Genomic DNA, 20,104 nt, shown 5'->3' with positions numbered 1-20,104 from the left:
ATTTTTTCCCTACAGATTCCATGCATTTCTCCCCTGCTGGCCTCCAGCATAAAATATTAGAAGAGCTTCACTACTTAAGTACCATTAAGGAGTCTCTACAGCAGCTTTCGTATGTGAAACGAGTGCCGGGCATATCACTCGTACAACAAGAAGGCATTTCACTTGCTCAAATACTAATGGTAACCAAAGAAGTACTTTTCTCTGCTTTAAATGGTCTTTGCGTTCTCTAAGTCTTAGGCACAAATTGGAAACATTTCTGTTGCTCTAAGAAGGTGTCACTTGAGATCTCGTGAAAAAATATTGTCAGTGTCACATTTGCGTTAAAATTCCCCAAACTACCAGGTTCCTATATAAATAATCTATATAAATATAATTATGCTACTTTTTTCTGTTGAGTGTTTTCACCAGAATATTACAAGAAGATAGCACAACATTTATTTGTAAATTCTTGTATTTGATCCTACAAGAGATAACTTTGAGGTCTACTGTTCCTTAGAACAAGTTAGCCACGTTTTGCATAAATACCCATCAGAGGTGCAAAGGGAGGGGAGTAAGGGGACAACATTCCAGGGGAAAGTCACATGATTTGTTTTTGTGTGATGTTTGAGTTGGGTCTGGGTGATGTGAGGAAGGGAGCCCAGAGGAAATTTTTGCCAAGGGTTTTTTTTGTGTGTGTGTGTGTGGTAGCCATGATAGCATTGTGACTAATTTAATGATGTAACACCACAGCTATCAGAGTGGAAGTTTTGAAATGGAAATATAAATGTTAAATATAAATGTTCCGGCATCAGCATGTTAAAATATGCTGATGCTGGAAACATACTTGAGCATCTTTTAACAGTAAATCAGATATGATGACTGAAGTGTTAATGTCTTTGCTGTGCAGGCCCAGCAAAGGCAACATGAGTGGGACTTGGCTCTTCTGAAACTCAAAGCAGAGCAAGAGACTTTGGAAAGTCAGAGGCAACTGAAAGAAATACAACAGAAAGCAGCTCAGGTAATACAACTTTTAAAACTGTGAAAAATATGCAGTAAATGTCTGAATATTGTGGATATAATAGATTTCCTGTGTGGGGCCTTTTTTGTTACAGAACTAGAAAACTGTGGCAGATGCTTCAGGGTGGGGGGAGAAAGATTCGGTTGCAACGAATCTTCTGGTATTTTGGTACCAAGTATGTAGAACCCTATAGTGCACACTATGAAGTGCATTTCCCCAACCTTAATTTTCCTGCAGCATTTCCTGTGGAGAGCGTTTCTGCAGCCTTAATTTCCCAGCACCACTAATTTAAGGTGGTGTGAGCTTTTAAGGACTCCACCTGCAGAATCTCAGTTGTGGAAAGTTAGCATAAGAAGAAAGGCACTACCCTGATTCTAAACAATTGTGTGCTCTGCACACACACCCTTTACATAATAAAGAGGACAGAATATCCTGGAATGCAGGCAAAATTAGGGCTGGGAATGTTTGCCATGTATTTCACAAGCCCATATCCATATTTTCTCATATGCATACTGTGCTTAGCCCCCAGACCTTAGCCATCGTGAACTATAGCACAATTATCTTGACTGCTGAGATTCAGGGCAGCTTGCAGGTCTACTGTGCTGTAGTGCACCTTGTAAGCACTTCTGTGTGATGTTCTTCCGTTGCTATGGTTGCCAGCTCTGAGTTGGGAAATATCTGGAGGTCTGAGGGGGGTGGGGGGGCTGGAGCTTGAGGAGGGCAGGGTTTGGGGATTGAATGGACTTCAGTGGAGTATAATTGTAGGGGTGCAGGAACCAGTGTCAGACATCACGCTGGCAAACCACGTGACTTGCCTGTGCTCCCTGTACCCTGCAGGGCCCCAACCGAAACCGCTTCATGTGCATTATACTTTGCCCTATTGTAAAAGGGTATCAATCATTACCTGAGCCAACGCCTGGTTTCCGAGGATAAATAAAGTGAGCGCTCCTGGCTCAGGAGGAGCAGCTTCTTTACCCCACTGTCATCTCGTCTGGTTTCTTGACTCCCACAGTATCTTGACTCCCACGGCTCCTTGACTCCTACAGCTGGTGACCCCGACGTGATCAGCTCCCGACTCCTGCTCGCCCGACCCAACGGTCTTCACGGTGCACCAATTTCAGGTGAGTATGGGGGAAACGTTGTCTAAGGAACAGGTAGTGCATGCAGATGAACTAAGGAAATTATGTCAGTCACAGCAGCCAGACAGATGCCCGTCAGGGAAAGAGATCCTTGAGCTCCTGCGGGAGATAGACTGCCAGTGTCCATGGTATCCACAATGTGGTTCCATGAAGCCCAGTGACTGGGGGAAAATCGGGGCGGAATTAAAGCAGGAACCCCGTGCTCCTATGTCTCTGCTCATAACCTGGCAGCGGATTCATCATGCTATTTGCCAGTTCACTCCGGCTGATAACATCCTCGGTAAGCCCCCTGAGACGTCGGGTGAACCCCCTCCTCATCTCTACCCGGCCCTGGCCCCTTGGCCAGGGGTCTCAGCTCCCGCGGGAGCCCCCCAGACGGTTGTGTCTCCCAGTGAGCCGCTGGGCTCAGTCCTCCCAGTGCCCCAGTCCTCTCCCGCCATCCTTCTCAGTCCCTTAGAATGCTCCTTGGCTCGAGCCCGAGAGGCTATTCAGCGGCAGCTCGACAACATCGAGGCGCAGAGCGAACTGCTGGCTAAATTAGGCTATGAAAATGCTAACACTGATTGCAAGCGGGTGCTAAGTTCAGTTATAAGCCGCCCTGGGTATACATTGGCTGACATGCTAACCGCGTGTGCAGAGGTTGGGTCTAAGCAGCACGAGATGGCCTTACTGGCAGCTGCCCTCCGAGGTGGGGGGCGACCCAAGAAACCCACTGGCAATTGTTTCCAATGTGGGAAACCCGGCCACTACAAAGCTCAGTGTCGCTCCCGCACTGTACAAGGAGGTACTGCAGCTAACAGACCTTCCAAGAAGTGCCCAAAATGTGGTAAAGGATATCATTGGGCCAATCAATGCCGCTCTGTCCCATCAAGCAATACGGAGCGAAAAAACTCTTAGGCGGGCCCTCTCCTAGCCCAAGCCCAAAGGGAGAGTCGCTCCTCTGGACCTTGGTGACTGCGTCTGCTGTTAAGCAACCCTTGCCAGGAGAGGTAGTCACCTTGCCCGTCCTTCTGCCCTCTGAATTTCCTGCTGAGGCAGTGTTGATCTTACCCTTACGGGAAATGGGGGAGCAAGGAGTGTTCATCATCCCTGCCTGCGAGGAGGCCCCCCCCCAGGGGTGCCGCTCCTTGTGCAGGCATGGAGCCAACTCCCTTTTTCGTTTCCTTCTGATACTCCTGTTGTTCATGCGCTCCCCATAAGGGGGCGCGAGGGTGGAAATAGTGTGGAAATATTTTTGTGCTATTTTGAATTCTCATCTCCTGATTTTGGGTCTAAAAGATATAATTTCAAAAGTCTTTCATTACCAAACCTTTTTCTAATATTGCAGTCTCTCACAGACAGCCTCTCCCCAGCCAGAGAAATACCTGGATGGAAGATGTGCATACTACTTTGTTTTTGTAAGGTCGCCAGTCTCCAGGTGGGACCTGGAGGTCTCTCCCGAAATCATAGCCTTTTCCCCACTACATTGAGGCTAAAGCCTCTGGAGGGAATAGGTGTCCAAGGAAATGAACTGCATGCCTTGTGATTTTCACATTTGATTCACTATTTCAGGAATCTCCAGCCTGGAGCTGGCATCCCAAAGTTCTACTTACAGCTAATCCTTCTCCGCTGGAGAGATTCCTCTGCCTGTAAACTGCCCTAATACCAGGAGTTCTCCTAGGTTAATAATTTTCTAGTGACTGGTAAACCCTTTTAAAATAGTCAGCCTATGATTTCCATTGTTCTAAGGAAATGGTGCACCTAATAGAGAATCCTTTTTGTTATTTCTAGTAGTTTTCTTATACAGGGCAATGTTTTAAACTTTACCTCACAAATTTTGGTTCCTACAAGAAGTATAGGACATCTGTACACTCCCTTGGGGTAAAATTACCCTCTCCCTGTGCTTTTTCTCTCTTAAGCCTCAGGAACTAATACTCTTGCTTTGGCAGAATTCCTGAAAGTTCTTGGTCTCCCTTAGAAATCTGGATTCCTCAAATGTATTTCAACTATTGATATCTTCATTTGCCCTCTGAATGTCATTTGTAGTTATGTTCCATCTATGATCAATCTTCCCCTTTCTAGCTATTTGGTGCAGCTTGAGTTTTAATTGTTGTTTAATCCAGTCTGCCTGTGGAAAGAGGTATCCACATGTTCTTAAAAGGCCCCACCTTGTGGGCTCAGTATATCTTGTTAGAGTCAGACTTTTCTGAGTGAGCACCCTTTTCTATTTTCCATGTTCTCAAGGAAATGAGCCATAACCTGTTAGATTCTTAATGTAGATCCCTTAGGGTTCATTTCTGATCATGATTTTCTTCTTGCTACTAAATGTCCTTTTGTGTTATTTTTGCCTCAATAAAGGCCCTTCAATTTAAGTCTTGTTGTCTTATGCTCAACTTTTGGTCTCCTTGGTATTACTGACAGCGTGTTGCCTTCCAGCAACACATTCTTTGCACTCTGTGTATGCACAGAGGAAACTCATTCTCTGGCACAAGCCTTACACCTGGAGCATTGTGCCATCATCCTAGTTCTACCTTTTACTCCATAAAAGGTCTCTTCTTAAAGGGATATGCTTTCGTGCTTCTAGTCTTTCTTTTGACTTGTCCTTGCAACAACTCAGCATTTTAATCTTGGTCCTACAGATGCCTTGACACATCTTTTCTCTTTTTATGCATTGTTTTAGTGTGTCTATCAAGGTATTAACCATGATTTGATTTCTAGGATTTTGTAACCTTTTGTTAAGTTTGCTCATCTTTTCTTTCAATATAGATGTGCAGGGAATCTGGACCTGCAAATCAAGTCTAATGCATGCTCAGTAGTTCTAAAGGTTATTGATAGTCCTGTTAAGAATTGTTTTATGTATGTGTAACCATTATGTTCCTTTTCAGAATCCTTGTTTTGTTAAGTTTTTGTTGAAATCTGTGCTCACATGTGAGACCCCCATGCCAAGATCGTTTTAGCTGACCTAGCCCAGAGAAACACTGGATTTCGTGGGACCTGATCACCTCACTTATGTCCAGGTTTTTAATTTCTCTGATCTAGCTCACCTATCATATAAAGCTAGCTAGCATTGTTCTATTGAGGCCTCAGTTTTTGTTTTTGAAGTTTTTATATTGTTTTGACAATTTATTATATTCCAAGGCTATAGCACAGGTTTTCTTTTGTCTCTTTTTTCTGGAACTATTTTCATCATATGGGGGACGCCCCAAACTATGGTCATTTTCCTGGATTGTGCACAATGTTTTATTTTAAGTTTTATGTTGCAACAAAGAATATTTTGGGTTGTGTTTTCTGTATTGTGTATGTTACTTTCCTCCCTTGACAAGGAAGAAGCCTCCTGAAGTCCTGAATGCTTAGTGTACTAGGCAAACCTGCCCAATGCAGGCCCCTAACATGACATATGTAAGCTTGTGACGTAAAAGCTCACTGGTCACCATACTCTGGACAGGAAGACGCTTCACTAATAACTTCTTAAGACTCCTTTCTTCATGGTTGAATGTATGCATTTTTGATCTGCTTTCACTGCTCCCTACACTGGTACGGAGTCATCTCCATGTTGTCATGTGTGAATGTTTTTGGTTCCTTTTTGGTTTTTTTCCTCAAGCCCCCTGTTGCTGTATGGACCATCGGTGATACCGGCAGGACAGCACCGTTGCCAATTCTATGCTGGGTTACAGGAAGAATTCCCTTTTGGCAACCATACAGACACATTTCATTGGGTGCTAGGGGGGGTGGGCAGGCTCTTTAGTTCACCCTCCCCTAGGCCTTTCACATACCCAATAGGTCCATGGCAGAAGATCCTCTTCCAACCCCAGTATAAGAAGCTTATCAACGAGGGGAGAACGTGAAACGGGTTATTTCTCATTTTGCCCGCGCCATGGCTGTTATGGATCGTCCTGCCACCCTCAACACAGACAATGGCCCTGCTTCCTGTTGCTCTGCCTTTGCTGCATTTTGTGGCCGCTGGCACGTTCGGCATCTCTACGGTATTCCCTTTAATTCCACAGGTCAAGCTGTTGTGGAGCGTGCCAACCGTACCTTGAACGCTGCCCTGGCTGTTCTTGAAAAACAGAAAGGGGGAGAATCCCCCTCCGCTGTTTCCTGTGACATGCTCTGAGCACAAAACCTTTTTACTGTTTGTTGTTGGTTCCAGTCAATGCAGAACTAGTTAATCAGTCTCCTCCTCAGAATTTGTGGGTTCGACACGCTGCGTATATGTTTTGGCACCATGGTACTAATGTTACACTTGTATATGAACCCCCCATGTCTGTTTCCTCTATGTCTTTCCTGCCCACCCCCTTTCAAGCTCCAGAAATAGTGTTAGCCCAATTACAGAACTTAAATCGATCCTATATGTTTACCAACCCATTGGAGTACGATGTTAATGCTACTCGCTTTCGCATGTTTCATTACCAATATGCCTTACCAGGACTGTGCTTTTGCTGCGGCGCTACAAATAACGCCTTTTCCAAGTGGAAGGGACTTGCTGATGGGAACAAACATTGGCTTAGTCGCAAGAATCAGACTCATTGTAGTGATCGATTCTGGGTGGGAGGCGGTAATAACATGAACTGTAATTCTTCTTATAATGTTAATATTTCCCTCATGAATTCTACTTGGGACATGCTTCATGTCACTTTTCCATTCTTGTTTCCAAATGTTTCAACCTTTACCCCCGGGTCCACTTGTAGTGGGTGGATCATAAAAGACCCCAATTTATGGTTCTTCTGGGGTACGGGGAGGGCAGCCGCTGCAAGTTTCACAGGCATTTTAACCTTAGGCGGCTACTCTAATATAGTAGCACAGGAGAACCGTGCTTCCATCATTGGACTCACCTGCCGTCTAGAACAGTCCATTAATGCAACTACCTCCATTATTCGTGACCTACAGAAGGAAATCTTCAGTCTGCACCAAATACAGTTGCAGCACCGGCTTGCCCTGGACTATCTGTTGGCACGCCAAGGAGGGTTTTGCAAGATTGTTGGGCCAGCAGCCTGTGAGGTACGGTTTCAAGACTTCAACCGGACCATCGAGGAAGAGTTGAAGCACTTGCACAACCTCATTGCGGATAATGCACTCCGTCCTGATTGGGACCCTTTCGCTTGGCTAACCTCCCTGCTCCCAGACCCCACTTGGCTCCGACAATTGATTTGTGCCATAATTGTAATTGTTGTTCTTTTAATCATTGCCTGTTGTTGTATTCAGTGCCTTCCTAATTTGCTGCAAATGTGTACACGTTCTAAGGAAACATGGCAACGGCGTGCATTGTATTATGCTTATCATCAGCTTAAAAACAAAAAGGGGGAGATGTAGGGGTGCAGGAACCAGTGTCAGACATCACGCTGGCAAACCACGTGACTTGCCTGTGCTCCCTGTACCCTGCAGGGCCCCAACCGAAACCGCTTCATGTGCATTATACTTTGCCCTATTGTAAAAGGGTATCAATCATTACCTGAGCCAACGCCTGGTTTCCGAGGATAAATAAAGTGAGCGCTCCTGGCTCAGGAGGAGCAGCTTCTTTACCCCACTGTCATCTCGTCTGGTTTCTTGACTCCCACAGTATCTTGACTCCCACGGCTCCTTGACTCCTACATATAATGCCATAGATTCCTCCTTCTGAAGTGGTCATTTTCTCCAGGTGTACTGATTTCTGTTGCCCAGAGATCACTTGTAATTCCAAGATCTCTCTGGAGGTTGACAACCCTGTCTGTGCATTAGCTTAGTTCCAAACAGGCAGCCGTGTTGGTCTGAAGTAGTAGAACAAAATAGGAGTCAATTGCACCTTTAAGACCAACTTAGTTTTATTCAGAACATAAGCTTTCGTGTGCATGCACACTTCTTCAGACGAGGAATGAGGTACAGTAAGCAGAGCCACATATAGCTGGTGGGGTTTGGAATGCCAAGTGGCACAAAGTTAAAAACCAGTAGCAAAATAGTTAAATTAATAAATTCCGAAAACCCTTGATCTGGGTTGAATTAGCGTGGGAAGCTTGTTTGTGTGTGCATTAACTTGTTTGAGTGCTCCACTGTACTGGATTGCGTTCCCATGCAGGAGGTTGGGCTCCCCCTTCAGGTTTCTCTGAGTCAGGTATTTCTGAATGAGTGAAAACAGATCACATTTAAAAGACAGATGACTCTCTCATCACTGTAGGCCCATGAAGAATCACTACAAGAAGTGCAGTCCCAAGAAGATGCAGCAGAGGCTCTCCTGGAGACTACATGTAAGATAGCAGCTCAGCAGGTAGAGGCCGCTCTTCTCACCACAGCTGCTGCTTGGCAGATCCACAAGGTGATATTCTGCTGTGAAGTCTTCGGCAAACATGGCCAAATCTTAAAAGTACTTTATCCTTAAGATCCACAGGCTTAAGGCAACCAAATGGGTTTTTGCAGAGCTTTTTTTTTGCAGGCTGTTACTTGGTCTCCCAAGATGGGAACATGTGCGGCCGGGGCTACGCGAACTGCACTGGTTACCGATTGTATACCGGGTCCAGTACAAAGTGCTGGTTATCACCTTTAAAGCCCTATATGGCCGAGGACCAGCCTACCTGAGGGACTGTCTCTCCCCGTATGAACCCCAGAGAGCACTGAGGTCAGTAAGAAAGAACAGACTGACTACCCCTGGGCCAAGACAAATTAAACTACAAAATACTCGCTCTCGGGCCTTTTCGGCCGCAGCCCCACATCTCTGGAACCAACTCCCAGAGGAGGTGCGGGCCCTGCGGAACCTTGATCAGTTCCGCAGGGCCTGCAAGACCACCCTTTTTAAATTAGCTTATGAATAACTGAAAATCCGCCATCAGCATCAACTAGAAGAGTGTCAAGGATAGCGTCATAAAATGTTTTAGTTAATTGTTTTAATTCAGGCTTTTAAGGTTAGTTTAATGTTAATTTAATGTTTCTAGTGTAACTGTTTTATTGTTGGTGCACCATTGGTCACCGTATTGTTAGCCGCCCTGAGCCTGCTTCGGCGGGGGAGGGCGGGGTACAAATAAAATTTATTATTATTATTATATTATTATTTTTCCTTGCTCCTACAAGTTGGAAAAAGAAAATCTGTTCCCTTTTTGGAGGGGGGAAATAGAGTGAAACACTTTCCCCAGTAAGCTAATGTACTGCTATTTGATATGCTGGATGGTGGAGTGAAGCCTAAGGAACCTTCGTCTAGCTTAGAACTGGTTAAGCTGCAGAAGTCTCCTTAGCCTGGAGGAAAGCTTCAGATTTTGCTTGGTAGAGTGATAAGTACTGATATGCCTAAATTCAGTAAGAACAACATTATTCCAGACTGTCTGAAGAGTTCTGCATAGCATGAGAGGGACTTTGCACTTTTTCCCCAGTAGAGGTTTTGTGGCCCGGAAAGAAAAACCTTCCAGACAATTTCATGGGTGGTTTTAGGGGTTAGTTTAGAAAAAAAAATCTTCTAATATACTGCTATAGTAATTGTTTGAGAACTGCCGTACTGAAATGTCTTTGTTTTATATAGCAAAAAATTGTACAAATCATTGACCACTGGAATCTTAGTATAGGTATCTTTGCAAACAAGGTTTACAAGCTAGAGAAGATTTGCTAAACTGGCACGCTAAATCCATTTCTAAGCATTTTGAAAAAGTGCTCCTAGAAGAATCCCTTAGCCATGATCTTTTAGTGTTATGCTGAGAATCTAATTGTTCAGATAACATGACAATCAATTCATATAGTTGTCTCTTGTACTAGAGTTAGGCCTCAGTGTAAGGGGGTCGTATGCTATCACCAAGTATAGTGGCCAGCCAGGAGCTGGCAGCCATCAAGAGTGGGGGTGGGGAAGGAACATGGGGTAGCATTGTTGGCCCACAATGTGAAGACCCAGAAGTGCCATCACTCAAAAACCAGAAGTGACATCACACGTTTCTAGGAGGGGTTCAAAAATGTTTGATAAAATCATAGAGTTTCCAGCAATTCCTAGAATGGACTGATGTTACTTCCGGGTTTCTCTGAAAGTGATGTCACACTGTTGCCCAATAGTGATTCCCCCCCCCCACTTTCCACTTATTTTCTCCTGCTAGCTACAGGAGCAGCAGTGGGTATAGGCAAACTTATCACTAGGCAGAATTTAAAAAATGAATATGTGGCAGCTTCTCAAATCATAACATATAGTTGGATGTTTGTGAAATTTATTTCTCACTAAACCCATTTATTCAGCTGACAGAGATAGCATGTGCCCAGAACCCAGATGCAGTCACTATTCCTGCAAATCCAGTTCCATTGCTATTGGACCAAAAGCAGAAGCACCGCTCAACATTCATAAAGAAAGTAAAAGGTCGTTCTGATATAAGCAGGTATTTTAATGGAACTTTTAAGTTCCAAAGATAGAAAGAATATGGTGGTTGTTGTCTCAGTTCCTAAGAAAAAGCAATGAGTGGTTAAAAAAAATAAGTTGCTCTTGCAGTAAGTGTCCTTCTGATGGATTGATTCTGTGCCTCAGAGAAGATATCACCAGTCAGGCATCCATTTATCTCCTCCTTCTGCTGCAGGCTGTAGAGGGAAGCCATAATTACGTATTACTTGTCATGTTATGCTTCAAACAGCTGCAGTCTAGAAAGCAGGGATGCCAGACCCCCCCCCCCCCCAGTGTGGAGAGGAGTCACCTCTCTACCCCTGCTTACCTCCCACCAAACAGGTAAGAAGCCAGAAACAAACACGATGTGCCTACATGACCTGGAAGTGATGTAGGCATGTCAGTGACATTGGGAGGGGGGGCAATGCTCTGGTTTTTGGGCAAAACTCTGTGGTAGAAGCTAATTCTACCACAGAATTTTGCTCAGAAAACCAGAATGTTGCCTCCCAACATTCTTGATGTAGCTACATCACTTCCATGTCACATAGGCACGTTGTGATTTTTTTCAGCGTTCCTCCCTGCTCCCAGTAAGTTTACCTCCCATCCTTCGCCAGCAGGTCCAAGGGACCTGGCAACCATATTAGAAAGCAATGTCAATTTCCCCCTACAACCTTTTTATTTTCCCCATTCCAGACTGCCAGGCTTGGAAAGGGAAGCTTATTAACGGTTTGTGCTTTGCCAGATCAGATCCCTCTGTCTAATAGGAAACTTTCCTTACCTCCCCATCAAGATCATCCTGTGACACAAGACTAGGATCAGGAGGAATCCACATCTGCATTTTCACTGGCAAATAATAGGTCAGGCTAAGGCAATTTCCTGCAAAATGCTGCTTATAATAGTTCACTGAATATATCTTGTTTATCTGACTTTAAGTAGCTTGTTCTTTAGGATTTAGTTCTTCGTATATCCAAATCTATCAAGTAGAACAAACTTCTGACGTTTGATTTATTCAAGCTTCCTTGTTTTCCTTAAATAGGAAAACAGAATCTGTTACTGCTTCGCAAAATAAAGAGACAGGTGACTCAAAGCATCCTTACTCTCCTTCATTTGATTGTTGTTCAGAATCATCAAGATCAGAGGCACACGATGAGAGGTGAGGAGCTGACTCTAAAGAGCTGGTTATAAATGCAACAAAGGAAGGCTATAGGCAATTCATGATGTGGGAAACATGAGTTAGTTTTTAAATTGCCCTTCCTTAGCTGGTTGAAAGAACATATCCAGTCTCTTTCTTCTCTCCTTTCCTTAATTCATAACTATATACCATTTTGCAAAGTCAAAACCAGCTTTGGAAATCTTTCAGGGCACTTTCTATGGCTGTTAAGGGACAAATGAAATATAAAATGCAGAACTTTCCATAATACAGGATATGTATCCTGCCACTCTGCTCAGGTCAGGGTTGCACACCCTTTTGGAGTAAGGAGGCTTCTGCTGATGCATGAGACTTTTCCAATGGCAGAATGAATTTTGTACTGACAGAACACCCCCCCCCCCTCAAATCCACTGAGTAGAATGGTAAAATTCTGTCTTGATCAGGAGTGGCCAAACTGTGGTTCAGGAGCCACATATGGCTCTTTCACACATACTGTGTGGCTCTCAAAGCTCTCACTGCCCCGTTGGCCAGCTTGGAGAAGGCATTTGTTTCTTTAACATTCTCCACCGAGTCAAGCCAGCCAGCAGCTTGGAGAATGCATTTAAAGTTCAAGTTGCTTTCTTTCTACCTCTGCTTCCCCCCATCTGTTTGCCTGCCTGCCTTCCCTCCTTGAGGCTCTCAAACATCTGATGTTCATTCTATGTGGCTCTTACGTTAAGCCAGTTTGGCCACCCCTGATCTAGAGAGTTTTGAAAGAAAGAACCTTGAGATAAGCACAGGCTGCCATCTTTGAAATCTCTGTAACAATTGGCTGTGGATGCTTTGGTTTGAGTTAAAAGAAATGAACCCTCCTTAGTTATTTTTTCAGCTGCTGTTCTTTAATGCTTTTTGAACATTCCAACAAGTAATATGTAACCTGTCCTTTTTCAGATTTTCGTGTCATTTGTTTACAAACTGCAAGCAGCATCCTTGAGCCCATGAAAAGAACACACACTTTATATCAGGTGTTCTACATGCATGTTCTTTCACTGCCAGCTGTGGGTTCATGAGCAGGGGATGACATGTTGCCTAGGCAACTGTTCTGCTTCAGGCAGGTGCCAGAGTCAACTCAGACAGATAACAGGAGCTGGTTATCAGAGGCAGGATGCCAGAGTTTAATAAACAGAGTCCATAAATTGTACAATAGTTGTCTAAGCTGGCTCAGGTCAGTTTTCTGAAAAGCAAGCCTGATACAGCAGCAGCAGGTCACAGGGAACATGTTGAAGCCAAGCTGAAGGGCTCCTCCACCGTACTTTTATGGCTTCCAGCCCTACATCATACCTGCAACAGCTGCTTCACGTCTCCTCTGGTGATATTCCTCCTTCCTCTACAGCTGATTTCTGGTGCTGAGCTCTGAGGTGTACTGACTGACATCAGGACTGTCAATCCCCTCTTCACCTGCACCAATGTTCTTGCAGACCTGGCGATCCTAGAGGAGATAGGGCACCTTCTCATAACCTCCTAGCTGTGATTCCTTGTCTGCTTAGCAGCTTCTGGCTAGTGGCTGATAGATACGGAATCCCGTTTATAATATAGTGGGTTCTATGCAATGATGAGGCGAAGTGGTAATGCAACATCAGCTCTTTATTCATTTCAGCATAATCCAGGCTAAGCATAAGACTACTAAATTGGGCCAACGGGGCCAACTATATACGCACCCGTGTTCCCGCACAAGCATTTGATTGGTCTATTAAAACTAGCAGGGGGCCATGATTGGAGCATTGTTCCCAAGTCCCCAAGCTCTGGTCATCAGGCTCCAATGAGCCAAGCAGGACTCAGTTCTCACATGAGTCCACATACATAACACCGTTGTTCTTCATCAGAGGAGTCAGGGCCGTCTGCAGGGCCTGGCTGTTCCACAACAGCAACTGTACAGTGCTTTCTGCATTTCATGCACCATGATTTCTTGAGCCTGTTAGTTCTGAGTATGTGTCAAAGCAACAACTATCCAGCTGCTTGGTGTGCTAATGAATGCAGCTGACTACAGAGATGCAAAAATTGTATATACACTCCAATTAGAACACGTTCCAATTGCAAATGTGTAAGCAATTTGGGAGTACTGGGCATCCACTCAAGAAAACTGGGCATTATGAGCAGGGTCAATTGATTTTTCAAGCGCATTATTTGAGGATTGCGCTATCTGTCATTTCAGCAGCTTGAAGATTTTTGTTAAAGATGTCAGTGTAGACCTGGGGCAGGAAGAGGGTATATGCTATTTGTTTTACCACCCTGGGAACATAACTACAGAGAACTTTTCAATGAAGAAGAAGAATTGCAGATTTATACCCCGCCCTTCTCTCTGAATCAGAGACTCAGGGCGGCTTACAATCTCCTATATCTTCTCCCCCCACAACAGACACCCTGTGAGGCAGGTGGGGCTGAGAGGGCTCTCACAGCAGCTGCCCTTTCAAGGACAACTCCTGCAATAGCTATGGCTGACCCAAGGCCATTCCAGCAGCTGTAAGTGGAGGAGTGGGGAATCAAACCCGGTTCTCCCAGATAAGAGTCCGCACACACTTAACCACTACACCAAACTGGCTCTGTTCCAGACAGTCATTCACTCTAGCTTGGATATAAAATTATAGTATTCTTCTGGACTGCCTTTCAGGGTTGGAACTGGGAGCAGGTTTGTAGCTGGGGACTGAGCAGGGCCTAGACCAGCATGGAGATTTGGGATAGAGCCTGGGTGGTGGAGTTTGGGAAGGCATTACTGTCATAGGACCTACCTTCCAAAGCAGCCATTTTATACAGGGGAATTGATCTCTGTAGCCTTGTCAATCAGCTGTAATTCCTGGGGCTCTCCAGACTTCACCTGGAGGTTGGTGAAATGTATCTGGAAAGAGAGTAGGATAAGGTTGCCAACCTCCAGATGGTGGCTGGAGATCTCCTGGGATTTCAACTGATCTCCAGGTGACAGAGATCAATTCACCTGGAGAAAACGGCCACTTTAGGAGGTGGACTCAAAGCTATTATATTCCATTGAAGTCCTTCCCCTCCTCCACCCCTCCCCCATCCTCAGACTCCACCCCCCAAAGTCTCCAGGTATTTCCCAGCTCAGAGCTGGCAATTCTGTCCTGAGTAGGCCATACTGCCAGAGTGTTTCAGCTTTCATTCAACTGAATTGTCTCTTCCACCAAGAGAAAAATCATGTGTTGGAGGAATGTTCCTTGGACAGGAAGAAGGCTTCAAACTTGGCTTTATAGAGTGATAGAATACAAGCCTTCAAATATAGTTCATGCCATGTTTGGTAGCCCACTAGAGACTCAATTCTCCCTGGAACAGGACTTGCGTGTTTTCAAGCATTTGATGTACAATACATAGCTGTTAAATCACAGCTTGTCTTAGGAGTGTACGTTCAGATCTACCCAAACCAAAAATATACCTGAAAAATACTTCATCGGTATTTTTCTTGTATATTTCAGCATCCCAAATGTATCTGGTATTTTTTGGGGGGCGGGGGGACCTGGATATATTTGGAAATTACCAGTAGATCTGAAAAACAGCACAGAGGCTGAAACAGATTGCTCCTGCCTCTCAGCTGTTTGACAGGCTACTGCTGCAGTCCCTTTAACATTTAAAGAGACTGCAGAAGACAGTCTGAGAATCAGCTGTGCTGATGGAGAGCGATCACATCTCGCCTGCACAGCTTCAGGCTGGTTCCCTATGCAGTCTTGTTTAAACCAGGCTGCACTAGAGGCCAGCCCGAGGATCAACTGTGCCAGCAGGAAACTGACCACTACTCCCTGCTGGCACAGCCTCAGGTGTACAATTTTTTCGTTTTCTTCTTCTTCTTGGGTCTATTGGACCCCCCAAAAATGGGATTTCCAAAATATTCCAGATCCAAATATTGTACTGACCTTGAAATTGAGGAATTTGGGGGGGAATCCCCTTTTGGGGGGGGCAATATACTCACATCAAAAAATATTGGTTAATTTTTTTTTTCATACCCCTAGTTTGTCTAACATATTACATTGGTTAAGCTCAGGGCTTTTTTTGTAGGAAAAGCCCAGCAGGAACTCATTTGCATATTATGCCACACCCCCTGACATCACTGTTTCACACAAAAGCTCAACAGGCCACACCCTGGTCCCTGTGACACCAAGCCAGTCGGAATTGCGTTCTTGTGCATTCCTGATCAAAAAAAGTCCTGCTGAAGGTACTTTATGTTTCGTGCCAATTTGACAGCAACTCAGAATTTCAGATTAACTGTAGCCTTTCTTGTAGTTCTTGACGAGAGAGAGCAAACTGCCTCCTTTGAGTGTAACAATAGATGTATATTCTTTGACCATCCCTCTACAATTTGCTTCAGTCTTAACTTTGCAGTCCTAGTAATTCATCTGCACCCTTCTGTTATATCTTTTCATAAAGCAGCAGTCGCCAGGGAAGTCCATTTGTTCCATTTTCCATGGAGACCAAAGCAGTTTCCTATCGTGAAAAATCCAATGGTTCTATTGAGGAAGAAAGTCTGACAGCTGTGAACGATTCCCTACAGAGTAATAGCGTTCCATCCAGCCCAGACAAGAGAGGCAAGTACTCAGATAAGCGCTGCTAAAGGACTATTTGTGTTCCGTCCCTGCCTCTGTCAGTGGTGTTTGTGTCTGTATCATGCAGAAAACACGTAACAAGTGGTAAAACTTTTCTCTGGCTGTTTCATTTGTGTCTGCAAGTGAAACAGCCAGAGAAAAGTTTTACCACTTGTTACGTGTTTTCTGCATGATTTAGGTTATCCTAAATTATTTTTTTGGAAACATTTGACTGCTTGGGAACAGCAGCCTGATATCTGACACTGTGCCCATTTGGTTTGCCACCCCCGGCCATTGGCTAGCTGATTGTTCTCTCGTTTTTCCTGGAAACCATTGGCTTTTTTAAAATGTAAAACATTGATTTAGCCCCTACAGCATTGTGTAGACTTTTCTGTAAACATGGATCTTCTTCGTGGTCTCTGTGCAGTCCCACACATGGGTCTTGCCGCAGGCAACGGATCCATACCTCGGAGCTCCAATAGCTCGCCTATAACGTCTTTTGGCGCGCTTTCCTCCCGCTCTGGGGAGCAGGCAGCGACCGCGCATGCCTGGAGCGGGGGGAGAGCGCCCATTCCACCCAGTTTCTTTCCTACCGCCGCCCGGACAACACCTTCCTCGCTGCGTTCCTCCTTAGCTCGTCCATTACCTCATCCTTTCGACCTTTTTTCCTTCACCTGGTATCGTATTTCTTTTTCTTATATCTTCTCCTTCCGTCCCGAAAAATCTAAAAAAAAAAAAAAAAAACCCGTTTCTGCGCTATTTTTCCCCTTTTCTCCCTTCCCCCCCCTCCCTTGTCCGGAGCGCATGGAAGGGAAAGTTACCTTCAAAAAGTGCACGCGCTGTGGGACCAAAATCCCTTCTTCGGACGGCCACAGCCACTGCCTTTTTTGCTTGGGGGAATCTCACCGAGTCGATTCCTGCCCTCATTGTGCGAACTTCGGAAAGCAGGCCCGGAAAAACCGTGCGGCAAGGCTCCGGAGTTTCCTGATTGAGTTGTCCCTAAGGGCTATGCCCGCGTCGGACTCGCCGCCTCCCCAACAACAAGCGGGAGATTCGGCTTCTACGGACGTGTCTCTCTCCAAACAGAAGCACAAGTCCGATAAAAAGTCATCGAAGCACGCCGAGACTGGCCATAAGGCTTCGAAGAAATCGCGCCATTTGGAATCTACGGATCCGGCGCACAAAAAACCTCGTCATTCCGGATCGGCCGATTCGGCTCCGAGGAAACTCCACTCGCACTCGGCTCCTAAGAAGCCTCAGGCTCCAGTCTCGACATCGACGTCTATGGATCCTGCGACTCCAACACAACCCGCTCTTCCGCCTGAGTTGTCGGCTCCGTCGGACGTCATCACCGACATGCCCCAACTGACACCTCACTCATCCACAGCAGTGGAGGTTATACCAGTCCACTCTCGTTCGCCTTCGGTACACAGCGTGGTCCCGACCGACTTTCTAGAACCCGATCTCACCACCGAGTCTACCCAGACCTACCTTAAACCTCCGCTTCGGATCGGATCCTTCCGAGACATCGGGATTTCTCCCCTGTACAAGGACTCGGCCGCTCAGGCCTCAAACAAGGGTCGCTCTCGTTCACCCTCACGTCGAGCCCGATCCCGGTCGCCGCCTCTCAAGGACCGCTCCAGATCGCCACGTCGGCGCCGAGACTCCGACTCCTCGGATTATTATCGCGACTACTACGCCACTCCCAGATACGACCGTCACTACTCTCGTTTCCATCGTCCTTCTCGGTCTCCATCTATGGAGGGTTCAGGTTATTCCCCGTACCGCTACGAGGACTCTCCTAGACCCCGTGATCGACTCCGTGACTTCTCCCGACGACTCCGCGATTCTCCACGGGCCCGTGGTTTCGACCGTGACCTCTCTTCTCCTCGACCCCGGGATCACGATCGGAACCTTGAACATGATTACTCCCGAGATCGGATCCGAGAGCCACGGCCCCGTGGTTTCGACCGTGACCTCTCTTCTCGATCCCGCGATCAAGATCGGACCCGAGAACATGCTTATCCTCAAGATCGGATCCGAGAGCCTGATTACTCTCGTTATTCCCCTCGACTCCGTGATAGGCTTCGGGAATGCGTACGTCACTCCGATCTACAGCGATCCCGGGACCCCTACCAGGCAGAGGACGCTAGACCGCGCACTCCATCAGCCTCGGCTTCGATTGCTCCTCCGGTCTCCACTCCTACAGACCAACCTGCTCAGACGGTAAAGCCTAAGACCGTTCCTTCGGACCCGATCCGGCCTCCACACCCTCCTTCGGGTGAGGATTCTCGTTCCGACCCCGAATCGTCAGCATCGTCAGACTCCGAGGACCGTCCTGACTCGGTAGTCTCGGACTCGGTACCACAGCCCCGACTCTCTCCATCAGATGCGTCCAAGGCCTATCTCCATCTAATCACCACCATGGCCGAAGCCCTCAACATTACTCTTCCATCGGACTCACCTAAGGTCTCTGACGTTGTACACGACCTCGTGCAAACGGACTTTCCACCTGGCTCATTGCTCCCTATGCTTCCGGTGCACCTCGAAGGCCTCCGCGAAACCTGGGACAAACCTGCCTCGGTCCCTCCTACCGCTAAACGCTTTGACTCTCTCTACAGAGTTCACGCTCCTGAGGCTAAATTTCTTGCTTCTCATCCGGCACCCAACTCTATTATTGTGCACTCAGCCACTAAGGCTAAGCCATCCAGACATCCGACACCTCCTGACCGTGAAGGCAGGAAATTAGACACCCTGGCCAGGAAGATATTCAACCTTGCCTCCACAAATTCTAAACTGAACAATTATCTAGCCTACTTTTCGGCTTATGTCTTCAACTTGGCCAACCAATTTACACCTCTTATTCCCGCCCTTCCTGAAACCTCCCAAAGAACGGCCTCCGGCTTGGTATCAGAGCTGTCTAGAGTGTCGAAGCAACAGATCAACACCATACGCCATGCTGTCTCCTGCTCTTCCAGGGTCTTTGCGTCCTCTGTTGCCTTACGCCGCCACGCCTGGCTAAGGTCCACAAATTTACAACCGGACATTAAACAAAAGATCGAAGACCTCCCCTTCGATGGCCTCGGCCTTTTCCATGCTTCTACTGACGAGGTCCTCGCCTCGGTGGATGACGGCCGCAAGCGTGCTAAGCGCTTGGGAGTCTCCCAACCGTTCTCCCAGCAATCCAACCGTGCAAAACCCTGGAGACCATCATTTCAAAGGCGTCAAAGGTCACCTAAGCGTAATGATTTCTGGAAGAGAAAGACTGGCCAGCAGAAACCTCAGTTTCAACAAAGGCCGCGGTCACAACAGCCTAAAAAGTCCTCCCTTCCTTCTAAACAGTCTCTTTGACTTTCCCGAACCGTTTTTCCACACACGTCTGTCACCATTCCTTCCCACTTGGAACTCGATAACAACCGACTCCTGGGTGCTGACCATCGTGCGTCTAGGTTACGCAATCGAGTTCATTTCTCCACCTCGCCACCACTATTTCATAGCTACCCCTCCGTCTCCTCTCCTCCGTCAGGAGATTCTGGACTTGCTCCACAAGGAAGCCATAGAGCCCGTCCCCCCCCTACATCGGGGGACAGGCTTCTATTCAAGATACTTCCTAGTTCCCAAGAGGGATGGAGGAAGGCGTCCCATTCTAGATCTAAGGAAGCTCAACAAGCACATCGCATACAGGAAGTTCAGAATGATCTCCCTGCAGTCCATCCTGCCCCTTATTCCCAGGAATTCCTGGATGGCTTCCCTAGATCTTCAGGACGCTTACTTCCATGTGACCATTCGACCTCAACATCGGAAGTATCTGCGGTTTGCCATGGGCCGGGACCACTACCAATATGTGTCCCTACCTTTCGGCCTTTCCACTGCGCCCCGTGTGTTTACCAAGTGCATGGCGGTTGTGGCAGCTGCGCTTCGCACTCGGAACATCCCAGTCTTCCCATACATCGACGACTGGCTTCTTGT

General features: G+C 46.4%; 1 protein-coding gene across 1 annotated transcript in view; it reads left to right on the top strand.

Annotated features, from left to right (window-relative positions):
- LOC132567376 (centrosome-associated protein 350-like) overlaps positions 1-20,104 on the top strand; it is a 78,310-nt gene that overhangs the window by 31,188 nt on the left and 27,018 nt on the right. The window contains 7 exon segments of the mRNA XM_060233050.1: positions 16-179; positions 887-997; positions 8,264-8,401; positions 10,288-10,424; positions 11,460-11,576; positions 12,809-12,817; positions 15,981-16,138. Coding sequence (XP_060089033.1) covers positions 16-179; positions 887-997; positions 8,264-8,401; positions 10,288-10,424; positions 11,460-11,576; positions 12,809-12,817; positions 15,981-16,138 — 834 coding nt within the window.

Source organism: Heteronotia binoei, chromosome 2 (genome assembly GCF_032191835.1).
Source record: "Heteronotia binoei isolate CCM8104 ecotype False Entrance Well chromosome 2, APGP_CSIRO_Hbin_v1, whole genome shotgun sequence".
Taxonomy (NCBI): Eukaryota; Metazoa; Chordata; class Lepidosauria; order Squamata; family Gekkonidae; genus Heteronotia; species Heteronotia binoei.
This window is presented reverse-complemented; position numbering and strand designations above follow the sequence as displayed.